The sequence below is a fragment of the Poecilia reticulata genome, linkage group LG12, assembly GCF_000633615.1.
Source record: "Poecilia reticulata strain Guanapo linkage group LG12, Guppy_female_1.0+MT, whole genome shotgun sequence".
Lineage (NCBI taxonomy): Eukaryota > Metazoa > Chordata > Actinopteri > Cyprinodontiformes > Poeciliidae > Poecilia > Poecilia reticulata.
The window spans coordinates 7,917,850-7,939,126 of record NC_024342.1 but is presented as its reverse complement, the minus strand read 5'-3'; the positions used below and the strand labels follow the sequence as shown (position 1 = coordinate 7,939,126).

Sequence of the window (21,277 nt, the reverse complement as noted above, 5' to 3'; positions counted from 1 at the left end):
TTTTTTGGTTGACGGCCTAAGTTTTTGGTTCACATTCTAAGTTTTTTTGATGCTCCTGTTTTTTGGTTGAACTCAATTTTATTTGCTTCGGCGAAGCTTACATGAACATTCTGGGCGGGGCTTAAGGACGAGCAGTGTAAGACGTGTTCCGATTGGTTAGCGCTGACTAAAGCGGATGACTCCAACTCCCTGAGATCTCAGAACTCTGTCCCGAACTGCAGGGCTTCGGTGACAGGACACAGAATGTGAATGGTAAGTAATCTTCACAAAATTACACAGTTTAGCAGCTACTAAAGTGTCCACCCTGTTTCAAAGAAGAAATCTTACACAACTTATGACGTCAGTCACATATTTTGTCTGCCGCGATCCCCGGTAGCATACCCAATAAGCCCTGGAGTTATGTTGAGAAACTGCATGAAATTTTTCTCTCCCCTAAGAACATCTTCTAAAATTTATGAGTGCAACAGAGAAGCTTCACAGTTAACTACCACATGAAACACATCTGCGTCAAACAATGATCATAACAGAACCATACCTTAGTCTTTGGCTAAGTAAGTAATTAATGCAAATCTACACTGTAAATGAATGTAAATAGGTGAAATTTGAACTCTTTACATGTGTGATGCACTTGTGGATTAAATTTTTTTTACACACAGCAGGAAACCACTTGGCACCTGTTTGTGGTCCAAGTAAACACAACTTCCTGACTCCAATTTCAACTTCAGCCACACTTCCTACAATCAGAAAGTTGCACAGCACCGTCTGTGCATTTCATATCTATATTTATTGTTCACAACTTGTCTTGTAAATCACTTGGCTCATCAGAATGTCTTAATCCTCTTTTCATAACTTATATAATCTGTGGGATCAAACTAGCTTTCATGAACATTAGCATTCGTGACGGAGCGCATTGTTCACCTGCAGCCGCCTGGACCCAGTGAGTGGAAGCCAGCCAGACACGTGTCGCACTTCTCTCCTGTCACGCCAACTCGACACCGACACCTTCCTTCTCCATCACACTGCAAACTTAATGAGCCTGCAAGGGAAACAGACAGATCATACAGGAGCATAAAAGAAGGCAAAGCCTCGTAAACAAGAAACAGCGGAAGGCACTTTGAAAAGAAAAATCACCCCAATAAAGATTATTGAAAATCACATTAGACGAATCAATACGTCAATAATACCTTTTCACAATGGGGTTAACGGGATATCTTGTTATCGACTTTCCTTTGACAAACTTCAAACATAATCATAGAAGAGCAGGATGTAATCCATCCACTGCACAGATATTGTGCGACTTCAGCTAATGGACAAAAGAGACCAGCTGGGGCAGAAAGAGGAGAGTAAAGGGAGCCTGATGGAGTCTGTTATAACCTTTGATCAATATAATGGACTCCAACAGCTCGGTGCAATCACCTTACACTATTTGTATGCCGGATAAAGATGGTGGATATTCTCACTCATTTTCGTCTGTGACCAGATGATGGTGGCTGAACCAAAAGTTCCCCATGGCTTAATGAGCAGTGAAGCACTTCCCTGATGATGTCCAGTGACTCGGCTGGATCAAATCACACCTGCACATCTGATTGAAGTCATTCTTTTAATGATCAAGTCATTATAAATCTGATGAGATGTTCAAGGGATTAGATGAGCAATATTTCTTAAACTATAAGGATAAAGAACTTCCGCTGTCTAGTAAAGTTTGACAGCTGTAACATCTTTGGGATTAAGCAGGGAATGTGGTGTTATTAATATTTTAAAACTTCCAGCCATAACTCTTGTAAACAGTAATACCACTGTGCAATTTTATTTGCTGACTTCACTAAATCATTCGGTTCTGTAGATTATGAACTTTTATAAAGATGAGTGTATTCTACACAATTTAGTAAAATTACTCTGAATTGGTTCATAAAATACTCTCTGTAGAAAACAACGCTTTAGCACCCCTTAAAATAACTAACTCAGGTATTCTCCCCAAATAATCTATGTTACCCCCTAATATTATTCTCCAGTTTTAGAAAAGAGTTGGGACAGAAACTAACAGCACAATTAATTGTGTTGAATTTTACTCAACATGCTTTTAAATATTCAACAATTTGCAAGTTGTTTGTTTGGCATTCACCACTGTTTCCTTCTTTGAGCTGCCCCCATTTTTTTTTTTGGGAGGGGGGGGGCATTTCTAACAGTAGTCTTGGCTAAAACTACTTAGGATTATGTCTACACTGTCATACTGAGCAAGACTCCAAGGCAGAAAGAATCTTAAGGTCAAGTTTCAGGCTACTAAAAACTGTGGTATTACTTATATTATAGCACTGAGTCCAGTAGCTAGTCTTTATTTTTCATGACTCACGAGGGCGGCAAAATTAGCAGGCAGCGATGGGTTGTAACTGAGATTTAAGGTGTCATATGTGCGGCTTACCATTGATATTGCAGTTGCAGGGCAGGCACGCCTCTTCCGGATCCTTCCTGTAGTGATTTTCCTTGCATCGTTCGCAGTGGGGACCATTAGTGTTGTCTCTGCAGCTCACACAGCGCCCCCCGCTGCCAGTGCTCCTGTACTGCTCCATGTCAAACACGCACTCGTCCGATCTCCCGCTGCAGTTGCACTCTGTGAGTGATGAAAAAAAGAAGAAAAAAAAACAGGCAAAGAGAGAAGGCACAAGGTCAAGTGAGGAGAATCAGGAAAAGCAGGGAAAGAGAGCAAAGGAAGAAAAGGAGGTTATAAAAGAAACCCATTAGAAATAGATGCAGGGGGAGAGGCACACAGACAGGGAATACAGTATGTGTGAGGGATTATGTGTTCTGGGATTGGATCATAATTTAGAGGCTCGTTGCTAATCTCATTTCACACGGGCCTAATGAGAAGCCAATCGGCTGTCAGGGGGCACTTAGATAACAGTAATTCATGTTTATACAAGAGCAAATTACTCAGCTGATAACGCACCATCAAAGCCCTCGTAGCCCTTGTATCAAATCCCTCCTTAGTTTACCAGTTACCCTGAGGGGGGACTTAGGTGAAATTGCCCATTTTATTATGAATCCGGCTCTCTGTTGTGCTCAAAATAACCATACGATAACTGTTTCCTTTTAATGAGATGTCTCAGCAGTATTCACCTTACATAATCGGTTTATATAAAACCTAGCATCGCAGCGCTGGGCTTAATGAAATTTATTTTAAGTAGCTGGAAATGTTGTTTAAAAATATTTAGTCAATAAAAATAAGTTGAGTGTTCGAGGGTACACCGCACTTAAACAGTGCCATTACAAGTATCCCGGGCTTTAAATGTCTTACAGAGCACCGGAAACTTAGAGAGTGATGGCACAACTGAAAACCAGAGACCAGCATGCCTACCACTTCAACCTACCACCTAGTTTGAGAAGAAAATGTGAAGGAACTAAATGTTTTACCTCATTTGGTTATTAGCGTCACCAAAAAAAAGAGCAAAACATAATTGTTTTGTCATCAAAGCCCTTCAAGACCAAGACCAGATATATAATTGAACAAGGTTTAGAGCTTCACATTGCGACAGAATAACAACCTTCAAAAACCTTTTTTATGTATATATTTTTTTATATGTTGGAATAGATAGCCAACATAATAGCCAAGAACTGACTTGGCTATTACATCACACTTGTCAGATTTTAATGTGTATTCTACGTATCATTTTGTTCACACTTTACAATTACCTTCTCTTTGTTGTTCTGTTGCATTAAATATTTAGGAAGTACATTTGGATTTTTGCTGATCTGATTTTTGTTGTTTAAAATTAGAGTTTAATTCAGTACATACACCTTGACAGATGCAGTCTAGGGCATAATTCTATTACTTTGACCTGTCAGATTTAAACATAAATGTATTTTCTGCCAAATAAATTTGTTTTTGATTGGAAATGGCAGTGGCATCTCTCTAAAGACAGTACAATACTGAACAAAGGGCAACATATTTGAAAAGAGCTTCTCTGCTTAATTTACATTTTACGCTGCGGTTCACTGAAGCTCGTTGCCGTATCACACTTGTTTAAAATAATGTCTGCGCTCTGCAGATGGTGATAAATCAGGTCTATTATGTCTGCTCACGGTGCACGAAAAGGACAACTACCGCAGCCCGAGAGTGTTTTGGATCAAAACCAGCAAACGACAGCAGACTGGCTAACCATACAGACGCATGCCCATAACGCAGAGTTGAAATGGTTGCCTTTCTAATGCAATATGTGCTCTCATCTCACAGCATTTAAGTTTGAAAAAGTAACTTAAGTTCAATCCAGTCTAAAAACGTAGAGTCCTTCTCTTCACTCTCAGTTCTGAAAAGAAAATAATAGGAAAAAATCCGCATTGTAAAATTTACTGAATGACACAATATACAGCGGCGATACTCAGCTCCTTATTTTTATCCGAGGGATTACCAACGGATTTATACAGCGGAGGAGTTTTCGACCGCGGAGTCCTTCAGAGGACAAACACGAGGAGAGGACTTATGAGGCTAGTTGGCTGCTGTCACCGAGAGAATGAAGCTACCCTGGAGTAAACTCGCCAGCGTCACTGCAGATGGATCACCATGTTTAACTTGAAAAAATGTCAGGAGTCTGACATAACGTGAAAGAGGAAATCCCTGAACAGGATGGTGTTTTCATCAAGAATCTCTGAGTGTGTATTGCAGCTTAATCATGTCATTAATCCAGTTGTAAAACTTGCCAACTTTCATACGAGCGAGGGGACTCCGGCACTGCTAAATTTGTTTTGTTTCTGTAGGAAACCAATGTGAATCATAAGGACATTATCACTGTTGTTAAAATAAGTCTGTTTTTGTTTTTCTCATAAATTAAATAAAAATACACGTATAAAAAGAAATGACAAGTCACTTGTGCTGATGTCCTGTCCCCTGTCACAAGATCCTGAAACAGCATCACTTGAGATGCTCCTGGAACTGATCGATCTTCAATCTGACTCCATTTTTAAAGAAGTTCAGCTCACATAAACTGAGTGACTTTTACGCTTTGCTTAACGAAGTCACTTTTCGGTGTTGTTTGGCTCGACCTACGTGTGTGAGCAGACGTGCAGCGTCATAAACGTCAACAAAGCCCATGAAAAATCCAAGTTAACGAACCAACACTTCGGATCTATCCTGAGAACTGCCACAAGAAAACACAACTTCAGCCTTCGACGAACTGGCAAAAAACAACATTGTTCCTACTGTGTTATGAAAAAATAACTTTTGGCAAATAATTTGTACTATAGGCCTTGCAGGTTCATGCATTAGTAACTACTATAAACCTTTGACATGTCATTCATGTAATAGTTCACACAAACACATTTGCTCCAGGCTCTAATGTCAAATTTTAGAACCCACTGTGATCTGCAAGTTAAAAGGTTTCCCACCCCTGTTCTATTTTGATATGCAACTACAGAACAAAACTTTAAGCTGTAAATCTTCCAAGATTTAAATTGTATAATTACGGCACAAACTGTTTTTATGAAAAGTATAGGGGTAGATAAACTGTGTCCATACAAATTATTATCATCCACATGAAAATGAAATACAATTAGGCTAAAATGATGATGGTACACAATAAGATTAAGGATTACATTGAAGACTAACAATACAGTAAAGCTCCTAAAAGTAAATATTAAAGGGAGAGATTCACTACATCTTTTCCCTCACTTTTTCATTTTAAGTAGCATCAATTCAAAAGGTGGAGAAATGAAGAAATAAGCATCTTTCTTAAAAAAAAAACAACGACTTCCAGCAGATGGAATAGCCCAAATCCCTTTGGATACCCTGAGCTAAAAGTATATTTTCAAACACTGAATGCATTTTCCTGACAATTATTGATTCCCCTTGCCATCACGTTTAGAGTCCCACTGGTTATGGCGCAGCCAAATCTGACAAACACTGTCCTCCTCCAACGCAGAAAGTTGCTGCATGAGTCAGGCTCTGATTGGCACTGGTGGGCCGCCAGTGCACAAATTCAGCTGTCTCCACTTGTCACCTCCCATCCACTCTATCTTTATCATTCCAGCCAGTGGTGCTGCTGCCGCTGCAGGTCAGGCAGGCTGACAGCCAGGCGGTGGCACTGTCAACAGCAGCCTGAGCCACTGTCGCATTTCTGCTAGTGTAGACTGGAGAACGCGGCATTTAGTGACATTTTTAGAAATTTAAAGACGTCTGCTAAAGAAAGGCTTGTGTGAGCTTATCATACTCTGAGGTTATTAAATAATAGCAGCATGCTAGTTACTATGTTATCTGTGCTAATTTAGGTTTGGCCAAAATGTGCTCTACTTGTAGGCCGAGATCATTTGAAAATGTTACTCATTTATAAACAAAATGGACAGAATAAATATTATTGCGTAGTGAGAAAGTTCTAAGTAGTATTTCTTAATGTCTAGTTTTTGTTTATGTGGTGCCATCTAATTTTGCTTTGTTACCATCAATATGCTGAAAGTGGTATTTAACAAACTGCTTAAATAGTTTTCAATCAGACTGCACCATGCTGTGCAGTTTTTGGTGCTAATATTTTGTGCATTAGCCATCTATGGTATACAGCTCTGGAAAGAAAGTCAGAGACCACTTAAAATGATCAGTTTCTCTGATTTTAATGTTTATACGTATATGTTTGAGTAAAATGAACATCGTTCTTTTATTCTATGAACTACTAATAACAAGTTGCTGAAATTCCAAGCAAAAACTTAATATTTGCAGAAAATGAGAAAGGGTCAAAATAACTAAAAAGATTCTCTCAGACCTCAAATAATGTAAAGAAAACAAGTTCATGTTCATTTAGAAACAACAATACTAATATTTCAACTCAGGAAGAGTTCAGAAATCAATATTTGGTAGAATAACCAGGAGGTTTTCAGTGGGGTTCAGTGCAGTGGGCTCTTCTTCTTCTTTTTTTTCCCCAGAGCTGTAGCTACTACAGAACAAAGACTTTGTAAACCCACGTTTTTTATAAAATCCGTTAAATCAAATGTAAAGTGACAGTGAAACCTATGCACACGCTATTAGGTGAGAGCAGCATGAACCTAAAACGTTTCTTTTTTCCATAATTCTGCTTCTTCATAATCCTTTTTAAAAAAAACAAAACAAAAAAAAAACAACATTCTGCTAACTCCTAAAAGTCTTAATGGCTCGACACCACACAGCTTCCCTCTTAAAATCTGGCAAGGACTCTCAGTTCCACAGCTGAGTTGTTTTTTGACACCTCCAGACTAAAATCAACAGGTGATGGCGTCTTTTCAGAGGTGAGTGACCTAGCTTTGAAAATCAGTCACTTAGACAGCTGATCAATTTAAATCACTGCTAAAAAACACATTTGTTTTCAATTACTTTCAGGTAGTGAGGCAGAACACCAGGATAGTTTGATTGAATATAGTTTTGTATGAGTTTTTTTTTTACCACAAAATTCACTTTGGTGAATTGTAGTTGTTTTTATATTTGCCATATAAGTAAAGAGCAAAGGGACATACAGCTACTCTGTAGATTTAACCTGGCCAGGAACTGCAGACTTACTGAGTCACTAATGACTCACAGGAAGAGAAGTGCTATAATGAGTCTTTGTAATTTGGGAAAACCTCCTATAAGAGAGATGAATGTATTCTTAATAAGTCAATAATCTTTTTTATTAGTCCACTGGATGATGTGTAATTAAGTTGACAGCTGTGACCTATAAAAGTATCCTTAACCATGCAAGAGGGGAAAAATCTGTTAAGGAAAGCTGTTCATAAAGCTGAAGATAACATATGGCACTAAGAGTGTTCCTGCTGTTCCTAAAGGATAAATAAAACATTTGTTTTAGACTAATTTTTTGTATTATGCTCTTCTTTTTCATACTCATTTGCGGGATTTTCACAGTTCAAGTGATCTGGCCTTCGTTTTTGCTACTTTTTTCGCTTGCTGAGTTTACGCTGCCTAAATTGCTATCTGTATCATGTTTCATTTTAGCGTTCATGTTGCCACACCAAGTTACTATTGAGAAAACAGTCAATTAAAAATGCAAACTTTGCATTAAACTATCATAATTTACAAAATCGTGCAAAGTTGGCACTTTTAATGGACTTTTAATGCAACTTTTAGAGCAACTTTGCATTAAAAGTGTCATTATTTACCGAATGACACTTCATGACAACTTTCGTGACAGATGTTAAGTCATGTTTATGACAGTGTCATGTCAGTCTTATGAATACTCCTTCAAATAAAGTGTTACCTCAAATTCGTTGTAATAAAGTGGAGTTACGGAGTCATTGCTTTCCTAATTTGATTCTAATCTCCCTTCACTGCTCAATCTGGACTTTCTCCCATTGAAGTGAATTTCTCTGGAAAAATCTCAACCAGACCAAACAGAAGGAAAAATTATGAATGATGATGGAGATTTTTCTCTTGTTCCTTAAATGATTATATATTATTTTTTTAATTGCGTGGTGCAGCATTTGAGCTGAGCACCTTTCTTTTTTTTTTGGTGGAGAATTTAGATGGATGTGCTTCACAGTGCATCTCCACAAACACCATCAAAACATTACATGGGTGATATATTTTAGGGGAACTTACGGCAGGATTCAGGAGACTTGAAAAATCAATACTGAGTTCCTCTAAAGGCACATGGTGGCACTTTGTGTTGGCTTTACTCCTAATCTCCTTCCTGTCTGTGGGATGAAGATGGTTACAAGCTGTACACAGAGTTGAAACAAACCACTACATGCCATTTCCCCAACATTCTTAGCCCAAAGACCCCCCACGGAGTTTTCTTTAACTCGCTCGGCCATCTTGACCACATTTACAACTCTGCACACCCACAGCTCTTCAGCATGCTGTTCTTTCCTCAATATGAGCCTGCAGACCACATGTTACACACACACACACACACACACATTTGAAGGCGCATTCAGTTTATGCTTCAACATTTTTGTTTTTTTCCCACGATGAAGCCGCCACCTCCTCCAACAGTACAATTCTGGCTAAAACATCAGAGTTGAAACTTAGAGAAATGAACTCAGGAAAACTTTAAGCTGTAACAGCATTGGCATAAATTCAGCATTTTTCAATACCACAACCAAAGTGGGATGCGGGTATTTGCATAACTCAAAATGCTGCGTGGCAAATGTTACAACAAACAGTAAAAGTTTCCTCACATTTGAAGATGTGTAAATTGGCAAGGGCTTTATTTTTAAACTATAAACAAGGAGTGGAAGGAGTTTAATGTAATTCGTACATTAAAACCCTGCAAATACGGAAACTGCTGCTAAAGGTACGGCAGGTTTTGTATGCAAGAAAGATTATTTGAGAAACAGAATGGTTGCCCAATATTTATCTTTAACATATGTGAAATTAATGTATTCACATAAGTTATTTTAAGTATTTTAAGAAAATATAATGTATATATATAATATATTTCCATAATGCTTTATAAAGCAACTTGTTTTTTGCAGCGTAAACATGAACTTCAGTTATTGACTGAACCTCTAATCAGCTGGGAACTTGTATATTTTTTAAAAGAAAAGTTTATTAATTACAATGTAAAAGTAATCAAATTTGACTGTCCATAACCTTTTCCATATGGTTTATGAGGCCATAACATAAAATATTTGAAATAAAATGAAAACATTTTTTTGTCCTATGTAACAGTAAATAAGAGGTCTGGTACCATGTAGCAGTTACTGGAGGAAAACCCTTATGAATGAGTCGAGCAGCTCTGTGTGGGCGCTGCTGGAAAAATGCCAAAGTAGTCTGAATAAAGTATATGGGGTTTTCATTAGCTGCCAGCTAATACCTAGTATGAGTTGTTGAGATTTGCAAGTTGGACTATGGTGCAGTTAAGAGGAAGAGAAAAAAAAAAACAGAAAATGAAAAATGTGAAGAAATGTGAAAAACAAAAATAGTGCTTTTTAGTCAATGTGAATACTTCACAGTACTGTGAGCATTAGATGAGCACCAGCTGTGATGGGTATCTTGAATTAAGCACAACTTTTAGCACAAGATTTGTTTACACACCTGGTTAAATTAAAAGACCAACAGTGTTAAAAAAAAAACTGACTCAGAAATGGTGTTTAGGAATTGAGCAAAAGAAAAAAAAATCAGCTGTGAGTACACCTTCAAGCTGCAGATTCACCAATTTAAACTGAGACTATAGATATAAAATGAACTGTGAGAAAATGAACACTCTGCCTATAATATTCTGATACTGACATGATACTTTATTAGTATTGTAGTGATGTGTTTTCATCCTCATATTGGTTCAAAATATCTTGACTGGCAGCTTTTCCACATAAGCTCACCTCTGCTCCAGGAGCATACTGGTGGTCTGGTATTTTGGGGAATAATCAAAATTTAGAGGAGCGGAAACACAAAGAACTGATGCTGAGTAAGTAATAGTAGCGCAATGACACGGCAAGACTATGTTTCGAAAAATATATCTTAATTTATTGATATCCGTCTCTCTGTTTTAGAGGCCTGACTAAAGTTTGGGTTAACAGACATTAGAAGTCGGTTGTGTGAGTAGACACTCATTGATTAAGTGGTCTATGGAGAGCCTTCGTTTCCGCAAAAGCACCAGTTTAGTTTGTGAAAAATTATAGTCCTGACTTTAATAAAGCTAAATTATAACCTTGACTAAATATAGAAATAAAACAGAAGTGACACGAAGCATAAAGCGGGAACATATGGTGACATGTAAGGTCAGCAATTTGGCAGGCCAAAGGGCAATCTGTATCCACATTATCATGCTTCTAAATGAGCCTTCTGAGAGTGGTTGTAATCTAATTAAATGTCTTTTCTCTAGGAAACCCCCATTTCCTCAGCGAGAGGGAGAAACTACTCCTCTGCCTTCACAAAAAAAATGTGAGCCAGTGCCACTATTGTTCCTTTGGAGACTTGTACATCAGCAGTTCATACTCCATCTGAATATCTTCAGCAAGTTTTATTTTCTCTTTGCATATCATCCATATGTAGCTGTCGACATTACCTCGATAACGCCGCTTGGGGATCTATTTCAAACAGATTAGTGTGGACGCGCGGCAAGAGAAACAATCTACTTCTGTGGTTTTATCCATCAATATCTTCTTACAGTTCATAATAACCTGTGAAAACGCTGTATAATGTAGCTGTAAAAATGCAATGTCATCACAATCAAAGTCAAATATACTGTAAATATGAAGCAGGTTGGTTCTGGACTTTGCTAAAACAAAAAAATATGGCTAAGAGTGAGAAAGAAAGGCTATTTTTTTGTCCACATGCTGTTTGATAGAACAAAATATAGTAACGGAATAAAACATAAAAATTCAATGACAGGTTTTGGCAAACCTTAATGAAAAAAATAATAAAAAAAATAAAAAAAAATAAAAACTCTCTACACTTTAGCCCTGAACTAAATGCTAAATGCAGTCACTGGCAGCATGTTTCATTTCTCATTAGTGGTAAGCTAATGACTAATATCAATTATCAACTCATTAGAGCCTCTATTCTGCATCATCAATCGGGAGCATGGCATGATGGGAAAGAGTATTAAAAAAAAAAAGTTGTCGTCTCGTTTTATTTGCTAGAGAACTAATGCAAACAACAATATTATTTTTTCTGTCCAATATATTAATATTTCCGTGGCACAACTGCAGAACTGTAATGGTGCGGGAATCCCTGCAGGCACAATAATTTCTCATTTTTACATTTAATTTGCCGGATGAATGAGATGTCGGATTGGTCAAGAAACCTAAAGGTGATGCACGAGCATTTGAGGAGTCATGTTGCACACGAGATTATTCTACGTAAATGAGACACCTTTGTGACCCGCAAGCAGTTGGCATTTATAAAAACAGATAGGGATTGTTTTTTTTGGCCATTAGGAAACAAATGGAAGTTTTTCCCATCATTTTCACATTAATGTTTTTAATAATTTTTGATATTTATTATGGCTGTGTAATAAATATTGACAAGTGGCTGACATGTTGCACCTCACTTGCTTAAACATTTCTCTTCAATGGATGGTTAACATCTTCTAATACTGGGATTGGTAATGCATTTACTGCAGCATGATCGACTTGCAGCATTAAAGAAGTTGTTTGAGGAAGATGTTTTAGCTTTCTTGGCAAATATCGTACTGATAAATAGGAATGTCTTCATTCTGTTATAATAGGATCAGTGAAAACGGAAACATTTTGATCTTCATGCCAAAGGTGGAGAACACTGTTCAGACTAAATAATTTTTGTGTTTTTCCTCTCTCTCTTTTAACTAGTTACAAAGCTAAAGCTAAGGTTAGAGGACTAGGGAAGCTTAGATAGAAGGGATTTACCAACCTTTGTTGGATGCCATTTTGTCCTGCTAACTCCTAAAGGTAGCATGAGAAATGGACCAGCTGTATTTTGGTATTAATAAATGGAATTCATGAATTCAACTTAATGACTCTTCTTCAATAATACTTACTTAATGTGATTTTCTATTTTTAATACATTTGCAAAAATCTCACTTTTTCCACATTGTCATAACGGGATATTTGTGTCTAGAGTTTTGAGGAAAGAGATTAATTTAATTCAATTTGGAATCAGGCTGCAACATAAAATCTGGAGAAAGTGAAGCACCTTCTTTACAAATACATCAAGTTGAAGTTTCATACATCTCATCTTTGTGACACAATCAAAGAATTGCAAAGAAAAAATCGTTAAGATGTAAAGGATCTTATGAAAAAAATAACATCCAAATTGTACATTTTAGAGCATTAGAGAAATAAGGTGACAGATGGTATTTTAGTAATTAACTAAGATAGTTTATATAGTTATGTTTATTATGGCTGTGTAATAAATATTGACAAGTGGCTGACATGTTGCACCTCACTTGCTTAAACTCATTTATGGTGCTAGCGGTTGGCCTCAAACGTCCAATTGAAAGGGGGAAAAAAGTCAATTCCAGCAAATGCTTCTCACCATTGCAATGGCTGATTTATTAAAACAGACAGGGTTTTTTTGGTCCTGAAGAGAAAGCTTCTCAGGTCTGAAAACATCATCCTTTTTTGTAAATCAAATTAGGGGTGAGAGGTGTGTGTGGGAATTGGCCTCTTTTTCTCTCCCATTAAATTGTGTAACAGATATTGCAAACCTTTATCACTCTGTGATCAATCCTAAAGTGATTTAATCTTGGAGTTTTAGAGCACAAACTGTTGAGAGGTGAAGGAGAAAATCAAGACTTATCGCTCCAATGCCAAAAATATATATATATATATCTTTGATTGAAAAACTAAGTGTGAAAAGCCTGTTTTAATATTTATTTAAAATAATACATGCGTAAAGCATGAGTTTACAAAAAAACCCACACAACAAATTAAAGGCATAGTAATTTTAGCAGAGATTTCATACAGTTATGCATTGTAAAAAAAAAAAGTTAACCCTTCAGAAACAATATCCTTTTGTATTTCTTTCAATGAAAACGTTTTTTCCCCACCAAATCAGTTATTTCACAATTCATCACATTTCCTTCCCTGAAATTCTAATTCATTTAAAAATATATTTGTTAAATATTGCATTTAGTTTTCTAGGGTTATCTCTCTCCCTTGACACTAACTTCAGATAAGAAATTGATATATCATCAGTTTTAGGTTATGTGATACACTTCTGAGTGTTGCCTAAGATTTTATTAGTCACGCAGCAGCACTTTATCCACAACCCTGCAAAAATAAAAATTAATATACATAGTAAATTCAGTCTAACTATAAAGATTGATTTAAAAGTCTATTGCATTTCAGCTTGATCCTAGTTGTTGAACTTATGCAGTCAGGTTATAATTATTATTTAAATTGGTAGAAGGTAGTTTCTATCCTGCTTGACGAGAATGTGAAGACACTGGAAGTGAATCGAGTCGTTAGGTTTGTCAAGATCCTTCACACTGAGATTGAATGGAGCAAAGGAAAGAACAGAACCTGGCTTGGTTCTTTTCACTTTAGGTAAACTAATCCAGACCGTTTAGTCTGTGTGGAAGCAGACTTGGGTATAACAAAAATATTGCACAATCTGTTTATTCTTAAAAAAAATAGAAAAGCTTTTGAATGAACCGTTCAACACGTTGGGTGGTTTCCCGCTTTTCCTCTGCAGAATTTAATTTCGTCAAAAAAAAAAAAAAAAAAAAAAAGGACAGTGCGTTTTACTTATTATTACACTTTATTAAAAAGAACTGAAAACAATAAAGGTCAGAATTCATCAACCGCACATTGTACTGGTGATGTGTGGTTGATATGTTTAAATAGGAAATATGTTATCCTCTCAATTAACAACAACAAGCTGCGATAGACACAATACACCCAGACACTTTAATCAGGATTTCAAAGTGGTTTCTGTGCCTTTAAAATTAAGAAAATATATTTATATTTGGGAATAGATTTACAAACAGGTTCTAATTCTTCGTTATTAAATAGAGGGTTAAGATTGAGCAGAATTGCGAACGAAGGAGTGCTAGGTAAAACTGCAATAAGACAAATAAATCATAACTTTAACTTAGAACTATAGTGTCAAACAGTGACGATCTAATGTTTAGAGTTATATAGTAACAAAAGTTGAAAAACTGCAGCTGCAATAAAAAAAGTTAGCTTAACTCTTCTTTAAAAAAAAAAGTAAATAGAATGACAAGAAGTCCACCTTACAAAAACAAGAACAATTAAATCAACATTTACTCATCACTGTTAAAGCAGTATTCCGATGAGGCTAAAATAACTTTTAAAATAATGAATTTTTAAGGCGACGTTCAAGAACATAATTCCCTTTCCTCTAAACAAATGCATATGTCAGCTTCGAAGATGTGACGATAGAATTTAAAGTGTGTCCCCATGGAAAGAGCCTCAGGCTGAACCTATTATAACATCAGGCAAACAATGAATTTTCCAGGGACCCACTGCAAGCTGACAGGCTATAAAGGATTTAATTCTCAGAGGGGAGAAACTTGATGAGAATGATATTCCATTATATCTCAGCACATCTGTACACAGAGTCAACTCTTAGTTCTCACATATTTGCCGACACATTTTTAACATTGCAAACCTAAAAGGTGTACAGTTTCATGAACATGCATGTGCTAATTTAATTAAAAACAGACACAAAAAAAACCCCACACATCTCGACGTGCCTATTTCCACAACCTACTTCTCATATAGTCTGATGATACAGAAGTTACAGACTGTTAATGGGTTTATCTCCTTTTTTATTATTATTATTATTATTATTATTTATTACTGTGTTTTTATAATAATTTGAACTACTTCAAAAGGACATGCACATGTTTGTATAGTCCTTGAAAGGACAAAAAAAAAACAAAAAAATAGAGTGAAAATATTGTTGATGCTTCTTTAAATCTGAAAGACAGACACATTTCTTTTTGTTATCAACCCAGCCCTAACAACCATGTTTATGAAGATGAATTCAAACACGTTCCACACATTGAAAAAGCATCAACTAATAAGCAAACGCATGTTGCAAAGACGGAGATCAAACACTTCAAATTAATTTATTCCAAATTAATTTTTCAACAAAGACTCTACTACTCTTGTAAAGTCCTGGCTTTGAGGTAGAAGAAGATATAAAATATTTCAAAGTTTATACTGTTGAAGGGAAAAAAACCCCCCCAAAAAACAAAACAGATTTGTGAGAAATATTAAAGTGGTTGATCTATGAGGTTTTATTTTCTGGATATCCTATGAAGTTCTGCTTTTTCTCGATTATGATTCTATTGAACATCTTTATGGTTTTCAAGCCCTGAAAAGGTCAGAAACGTGTTTTCCCTTCTGCTAAGCGATTGTAAAAACAATATTGTCTGAAAAACATTCTTGGCTTCTCATTTATATTGATCAGGTTTGTTTTAAGCAACAGTAATTGGTTGCTGCCTTGAAATGATCAGTGGTTAGTTATAATTACTTTAGGGTTGAGCAATTTAAACTCTGTCTTTTAATGAAAAAAAGAGTTGGCCAAGGTTAAGAATCATTTACAATTTACAAGAAAATAAAATGTTTAAAAACAATAGTGAGCTACGTTACCAGTCTTCTTTGTGGAAACATTGCAAGTCTTTTAGAAGATTTTTTTATGTGTTGCTATGTATCTATGTGGACCATAAGTCTGTTGTATAAAGTAATGAATCAATACATTAAAAACAAAAATATACTACAATGCCCTGATCCCTTTAACTTCTCCCTCATTTACAACTCCAAACATCAATGTCTTTTTTTTTTTTTTAGTTTCGTTTAGCAGACCAACATATGGTTGATTATTGTGAACTGGAAGGAATATAAACATGATTCAGTAAAGTCTAGCTTCAAATTGTAATCAGTCTTTTTTTAAAAACAAATCTACCACTCCAATTAAAGGTCAACAGGTCGTTTGGGCAATTTCTCTCCCAGTTTTGAACGTCTGAACACTGAAATTGCTCCCCGTTCTTCTGCTACAGTCTGATTGGATCGAGAGCATCTGAAAACACTGATTTTCAAATCTTGTTACAGATTTAGGTCTGGACTTTGATTGGGTCATTTTAACACTCACCCAATCAATGGAAGCTTTGATTCCATTGATTATTATTATTATTGATTATCATTTGATTCCATTGATTATCACCTGCTGGAAGGTGACCAAATCTGCAGTCAACGATGAAGAAAAGCCTCCACACAACATTTTGTACGTAGGGCAAAAAGGTACATTTTGGTTTTATCTGACCCGAGCACCTTTCGTTTTCTTTCATTACTGGGCGACACAGGGGTTTGTAAGTAGGACAAAATAAAGTTAAATTTTAATCTCATTTGACTAGAGTACACTCTTTCACGTGATTGCTGGGTTTCTGACATGGCTTGTGGCAAACTATCACTACACTTCTTGTAATGACATTTCTTCTTGTAAATAGGCAATCTCTAAGCCTTCTTCATGTATACAATGGGTTTCTGATGGTTAAGTGTAGCTATAATCTGTTTCCAGATGATGGATTAAATCTCGAGCTTGAAATGTTTGAAGCCTGAAACATTGTTTAATAATCCAATCCTGCCTTAAACATCTCTATAACTACCTCTGAACTGTCTGGTAATTATTTTGGTTTTTGTTTGTTTTCATGATTCTGCTTGCTCACTGACGTTTTCCTTCACAGAACAAAATGTATTTTCAGAGAAATTGAAATGCATCCAGATGAATTCTCTTTGCTGATCTCTAAGCAACTGGTTGCATTGAAATGTACTTGGAGATATAAAAAAAAAAAGATGCAGAAGAATACAAACCATTTGCAGTCGTTTACTTTCCAAATCATAATTATGCACCACTTGCTGGTCCTTCACAAAAAAAAACAACAACCCAGAACACAATACTTTGAAGTTTGTTGCTGCAAAGAGAATGTGTAAAAGTTCAGGAATTATGACTGCTTTATCATAAGTATCAATCACATGCATTCTCTCAGTCAGTGAGGCTTAGCACAAATGATAAAAAATAAACACATTTCATTTAATGTCCTATAAATGCACTGGGCAGATTTGAAGCAGAAAGTTTTTCCATCTGTGACGAGAGCTGGGTTGATGACAGGAAAAAAGGGCAAACCGGAGTAGGCTGCCAGAAAATGTACTTTGCAGTCACAGTGGAGTATTTCAGTACTGAATTGCAACACAATCAGAGTTCAAAATTGTGCTTGTTTTTATTTTTTTTGGAGTCACAATCATTTCTACTGGCGAGCTGGAATTTGCTAACTGCAAAGCTGAAAAGTCTCCCTATCCTTTGGTAGATGATCACGACCGTTGAGAAACCCACGGGCTTAAATTATGTTGTACTTTTACATATTCTCATTAAGACACGTCTCAGTTTTTTCAGGTTGCGCTGAAAAAAAAAAGGAAAAAAAAGAAAAAAAGGGTTCCAAAGACTACCCTTAGGTGAATAACACAGCTGACATCTTGCACAGCATTTAAAAGACAACTCTAAGTGTTGTGTATAATATTTGTTCCAAGGGAAAACACGGTGAGCCAGGGCTGTCACTTCACTTTTATACGGGTGGAGGTTTGAACCTGTCAGCAGGCTCAGCTCCTTTTCTTTGGTGTCCTCCGAAATACCCAAATATATGCAGGTTACGGTAACTGATGTGAACAGGCGAGAGAGCGGTTGTCTGTCTCTGGGTGTCAGCGTTTGACTGGCTGTCAGAATACAGTGTGCCCACTTTCAGCTGGAATAATCTTCAACCACTTGCAGGCCTGTAAGGATGACTGGGGAAAAGCCAGCAAGTGATGGATGTGTGAAAAAATTACAGTTTGAATGGAGGCACGACTGGAAACGCAACTCAGTGGAATGGTGACGTCTGTCTGGTAGCGTGATGCTCTGACACGGAAGCCGAGGCAAAAAATGTCAAAGCATTTAAGACTAGACATACTGACGTGTTCCTGTTGCTGGGTGACAAAGATGATAATTTCAATAATCTGGGTGATACATTTGTTGGAGGTCTGTAAATCCTTTCAAGGCCCAGTGACTCAGAGAAAAAAAAAGGAAAAAGAAAAAATATATAATTTTACTTTGCGGAGTCATCAGGAAGCTCATCAAATGCAACCTTTACAGCTCAGGTACCTCAAGCTACTCAGAGCAGTTTTGTCTGTACAAGAAATAAATACACAACAGACTACATCCTTGAATTCGTCTTTGAAATTACAACCCTCAAAAGTTTTTTTCATACATTTACGTTTGTTTACAGTGGCATATTTCTTGTTCTTAAAACCGTTTGTGACATTAAAACGTGCATAAAACACACCACTTTTGATTTCCTAAACTTACACTTAGGACAAAACTTCTGAATGATTAATTAATAAATTGACACAGATCCATACCTAATATCGTGTACAATGTTGCGAAATTATTACACATATTTGTCATTCCAAATCCAGCTCAGTGCTAAAAGATAAATCTACAACTAAATAAAGATGTAGACAAAAAAAGACCTTTAAAAAATTACTTCTGATCATTGGTGCCAGATAGCTCAATCCATCTCCTCGAACAGTAAATTGTTGATTTAGTGTTTTTCCATTTTGGAGGAGATCGGTACCCTCTCCCATTTTTGACAAGTTGAAACATCCTCAGTTTTTTTTTTCTTTTTCTGAAAATACAAACTGATAGGCTGGTAAATTATGACAAATTGCTAAATCCTGGATAGAGCTGGATGTTCCAACAGAACAATGATCCCCAAAACATTTCTAAACCGTTTATAGAGGAGCGGACAGAACGGGTCACTGAACTCCTCTTTCCAAAGCTTCCACCTCAACACGACTGAAAATTTGTGTGAATTAGGCCGAGTCCAACTCAAGAAACCAGTTTAAATGAAGATGTCTTTTCATGCTTTTAACTTTTTCTATGCTCTTTCCTCAGAAATTAAAGTATACAGAATATCATATTTTATATTATTTATTGTTTAACATCTTTCAACTGATTTGGTACATAACCCAAATGTTTTACTTGGGTTGAAATGTATATTTCTGAGTATTTGTTGCTTTGCTCAATGCAGACTTGTTGATCCAAATCCATGAGCTGAAAGAAAAGTGTATTGTCAAATTAGTTTGCCCAAACAACAAAGAATAAATTGTGGCGACTGTTCTTGTGGGGCTAAATTAGTGAGAATGAGCTCTCAGCTGTGCAATTACACAAAGGAATCAGCTTTATACTTTCATATCCTCTCTTGTATCTGACTTGTTCTTAATATATGGCATTGATTAAGTTGGGTGCAGCAATATATTTAGGACGCCATCTGCGTGGAACTAAGAGTAAAGAGTAATTAAAACGTGCTTGCTGCTTAATAGAATTCAACAAAAAAAAAGAAAAGTAAAGAAAAGTAAAGGAAAAAAAAACAATTTGGTCGGCACTCTTCTTGATGATTTTCATTCCTCAGCCAATTACATTTCATCCTTGGCAGCACTCAGTAAAAGCTCATGGTTGGGTGAGCCAATCTGGATAATTCTCTAATGTATGTATATAGAAACACAAATGAGTCTTTCAGCAAACATAGAAAACACGGAAATGGTGGAAGAATCGATTAGCAATATACAGGGCCTCGCAAAAGTGTTTAGTCTTCTTGAACTTTTTTTGCATTTCGTTGCATTACAACCACAAACCTAAATGCATGTCATTTAGAAAGTTTCGAGGCACTCCGCATGAAGTGAAAGGAAAAGGAAATATTCTTCTCAATAAGTTTTACAAATAAAAATGTGACGCGAATTAGCCTAGTACAATTTTTGCAGTTGTGTCCTTGGAGAGTTCCAAGTTGGCCATCAGTCTATTAGTGTATGGATGTGTGTGTGTGTGTGTTTGAAATAGCAGCTCAGTGAATACGAGGTGCAGAGTAAAAACTCAGCTTTTGTTAGGACTTGATTGTGAGACTGCTATATCTGTTTTTTCTTTTTTTTTTTTTTTCTTTCAGTGATGAAGGGCGAAGCACACTCATAGATTTTAAACAACCCCTGACAACCTGAGCTTGTCACTAGAATTTAACACTGCCCTGTGGATTTTCCAGATGGCTACACCCAGCGGGTTCATGACAGCACCCCCAGAATCAAGCTACTCACTCAAACATCCGTTGGCGGAATCCCCAGTGGCCCTGGCCCAAGGTCTGTCTTGGTAAAAGGGGTGACATCTCTGGCAGTCGGTTCCCACTGTGTGATGTTGGCAGGCACACACCAGGCCACCCTGTTCCCCCTCAACACACTCGCTGGCATGGCCGTTGCACTTGCATCTGAAGGGAAACATTAGACACATTTTTACATCTGCAAGTCCAGTCTTTCCCTGTGTTTTCCCTCACTCTCTTTCTCTCTCCATGCTCATTTATGACACCGTGAACGGATGTGCACACAACGGACGGAGCCGAAGGCAGAGGAAAGCGAGAGGGCATTTCCACCATAAGGAGTTGTCACTTCGCGTTATCCCTCACAGGCAGAAACGTGATCTGAGTTAAGGTGGGGTTTTCATTCCCCCTCAGCGACTGCACTTTTCAACTGTGTTAATGTGCCACTGCTAATATACTCATGCTATCTAAAGGACAAGGACAAAAAGCAACAGGTGTGTGATGCGTGGAACAGCGACCGTTGGCTCACTATTTGCTTTAAAGTGACTTGCAAACATTTAGGAACCTCCCTCTCGATGCTTGAAACAGCCAGGGCTTAAAGCACAACATACCTGAAAGACCTTGGAATATTTTCATGGAGAAAAATCAAAGTCGGGTTTAATTCTGACGCAATCCTAATTTTTTTTGGAGGTATACTGTAATGAGAGCGTTGTGGCCACGACTCAACTTGGCCACAAGTTGAGTCGTGGCCACACTCAACAAGGTCAGTT

At 36.9% G+C, this 21,277-nt stretch overlaps 1 protein-coding gene across 1 annotated transcript in view; it reads right to left on the bottom strand.

The window, feature by feature from the left end:
• Positions 1 to 21,277, bottom strand: part of lamc3 (laminin, gamma 3) — a 133,663-nt gene that overhangs the window by 77,132 nt on the left and 35,254 nt on the right. The window contains exons 4-6 of the mRNA XM_008423622.2: positions 20,512 to 20,678; positions 2,420 to 2,608; positions 919 to 1,036 (exon numbers count right to left, since the gene is read on the bottom strand). Of these exons, the coding sequence (XP_008421844.1) occupies positions 919 to 1,036; positions 2,420 to 2,608; positions 20,512 to 20,678 (474 nt within the window). The remainder of the gene's footprint in view (positions 1 to 918; positions 1,037 to 2,419; positions 2,609 to 20,511; positions 20,679 to 21,277) is intronic.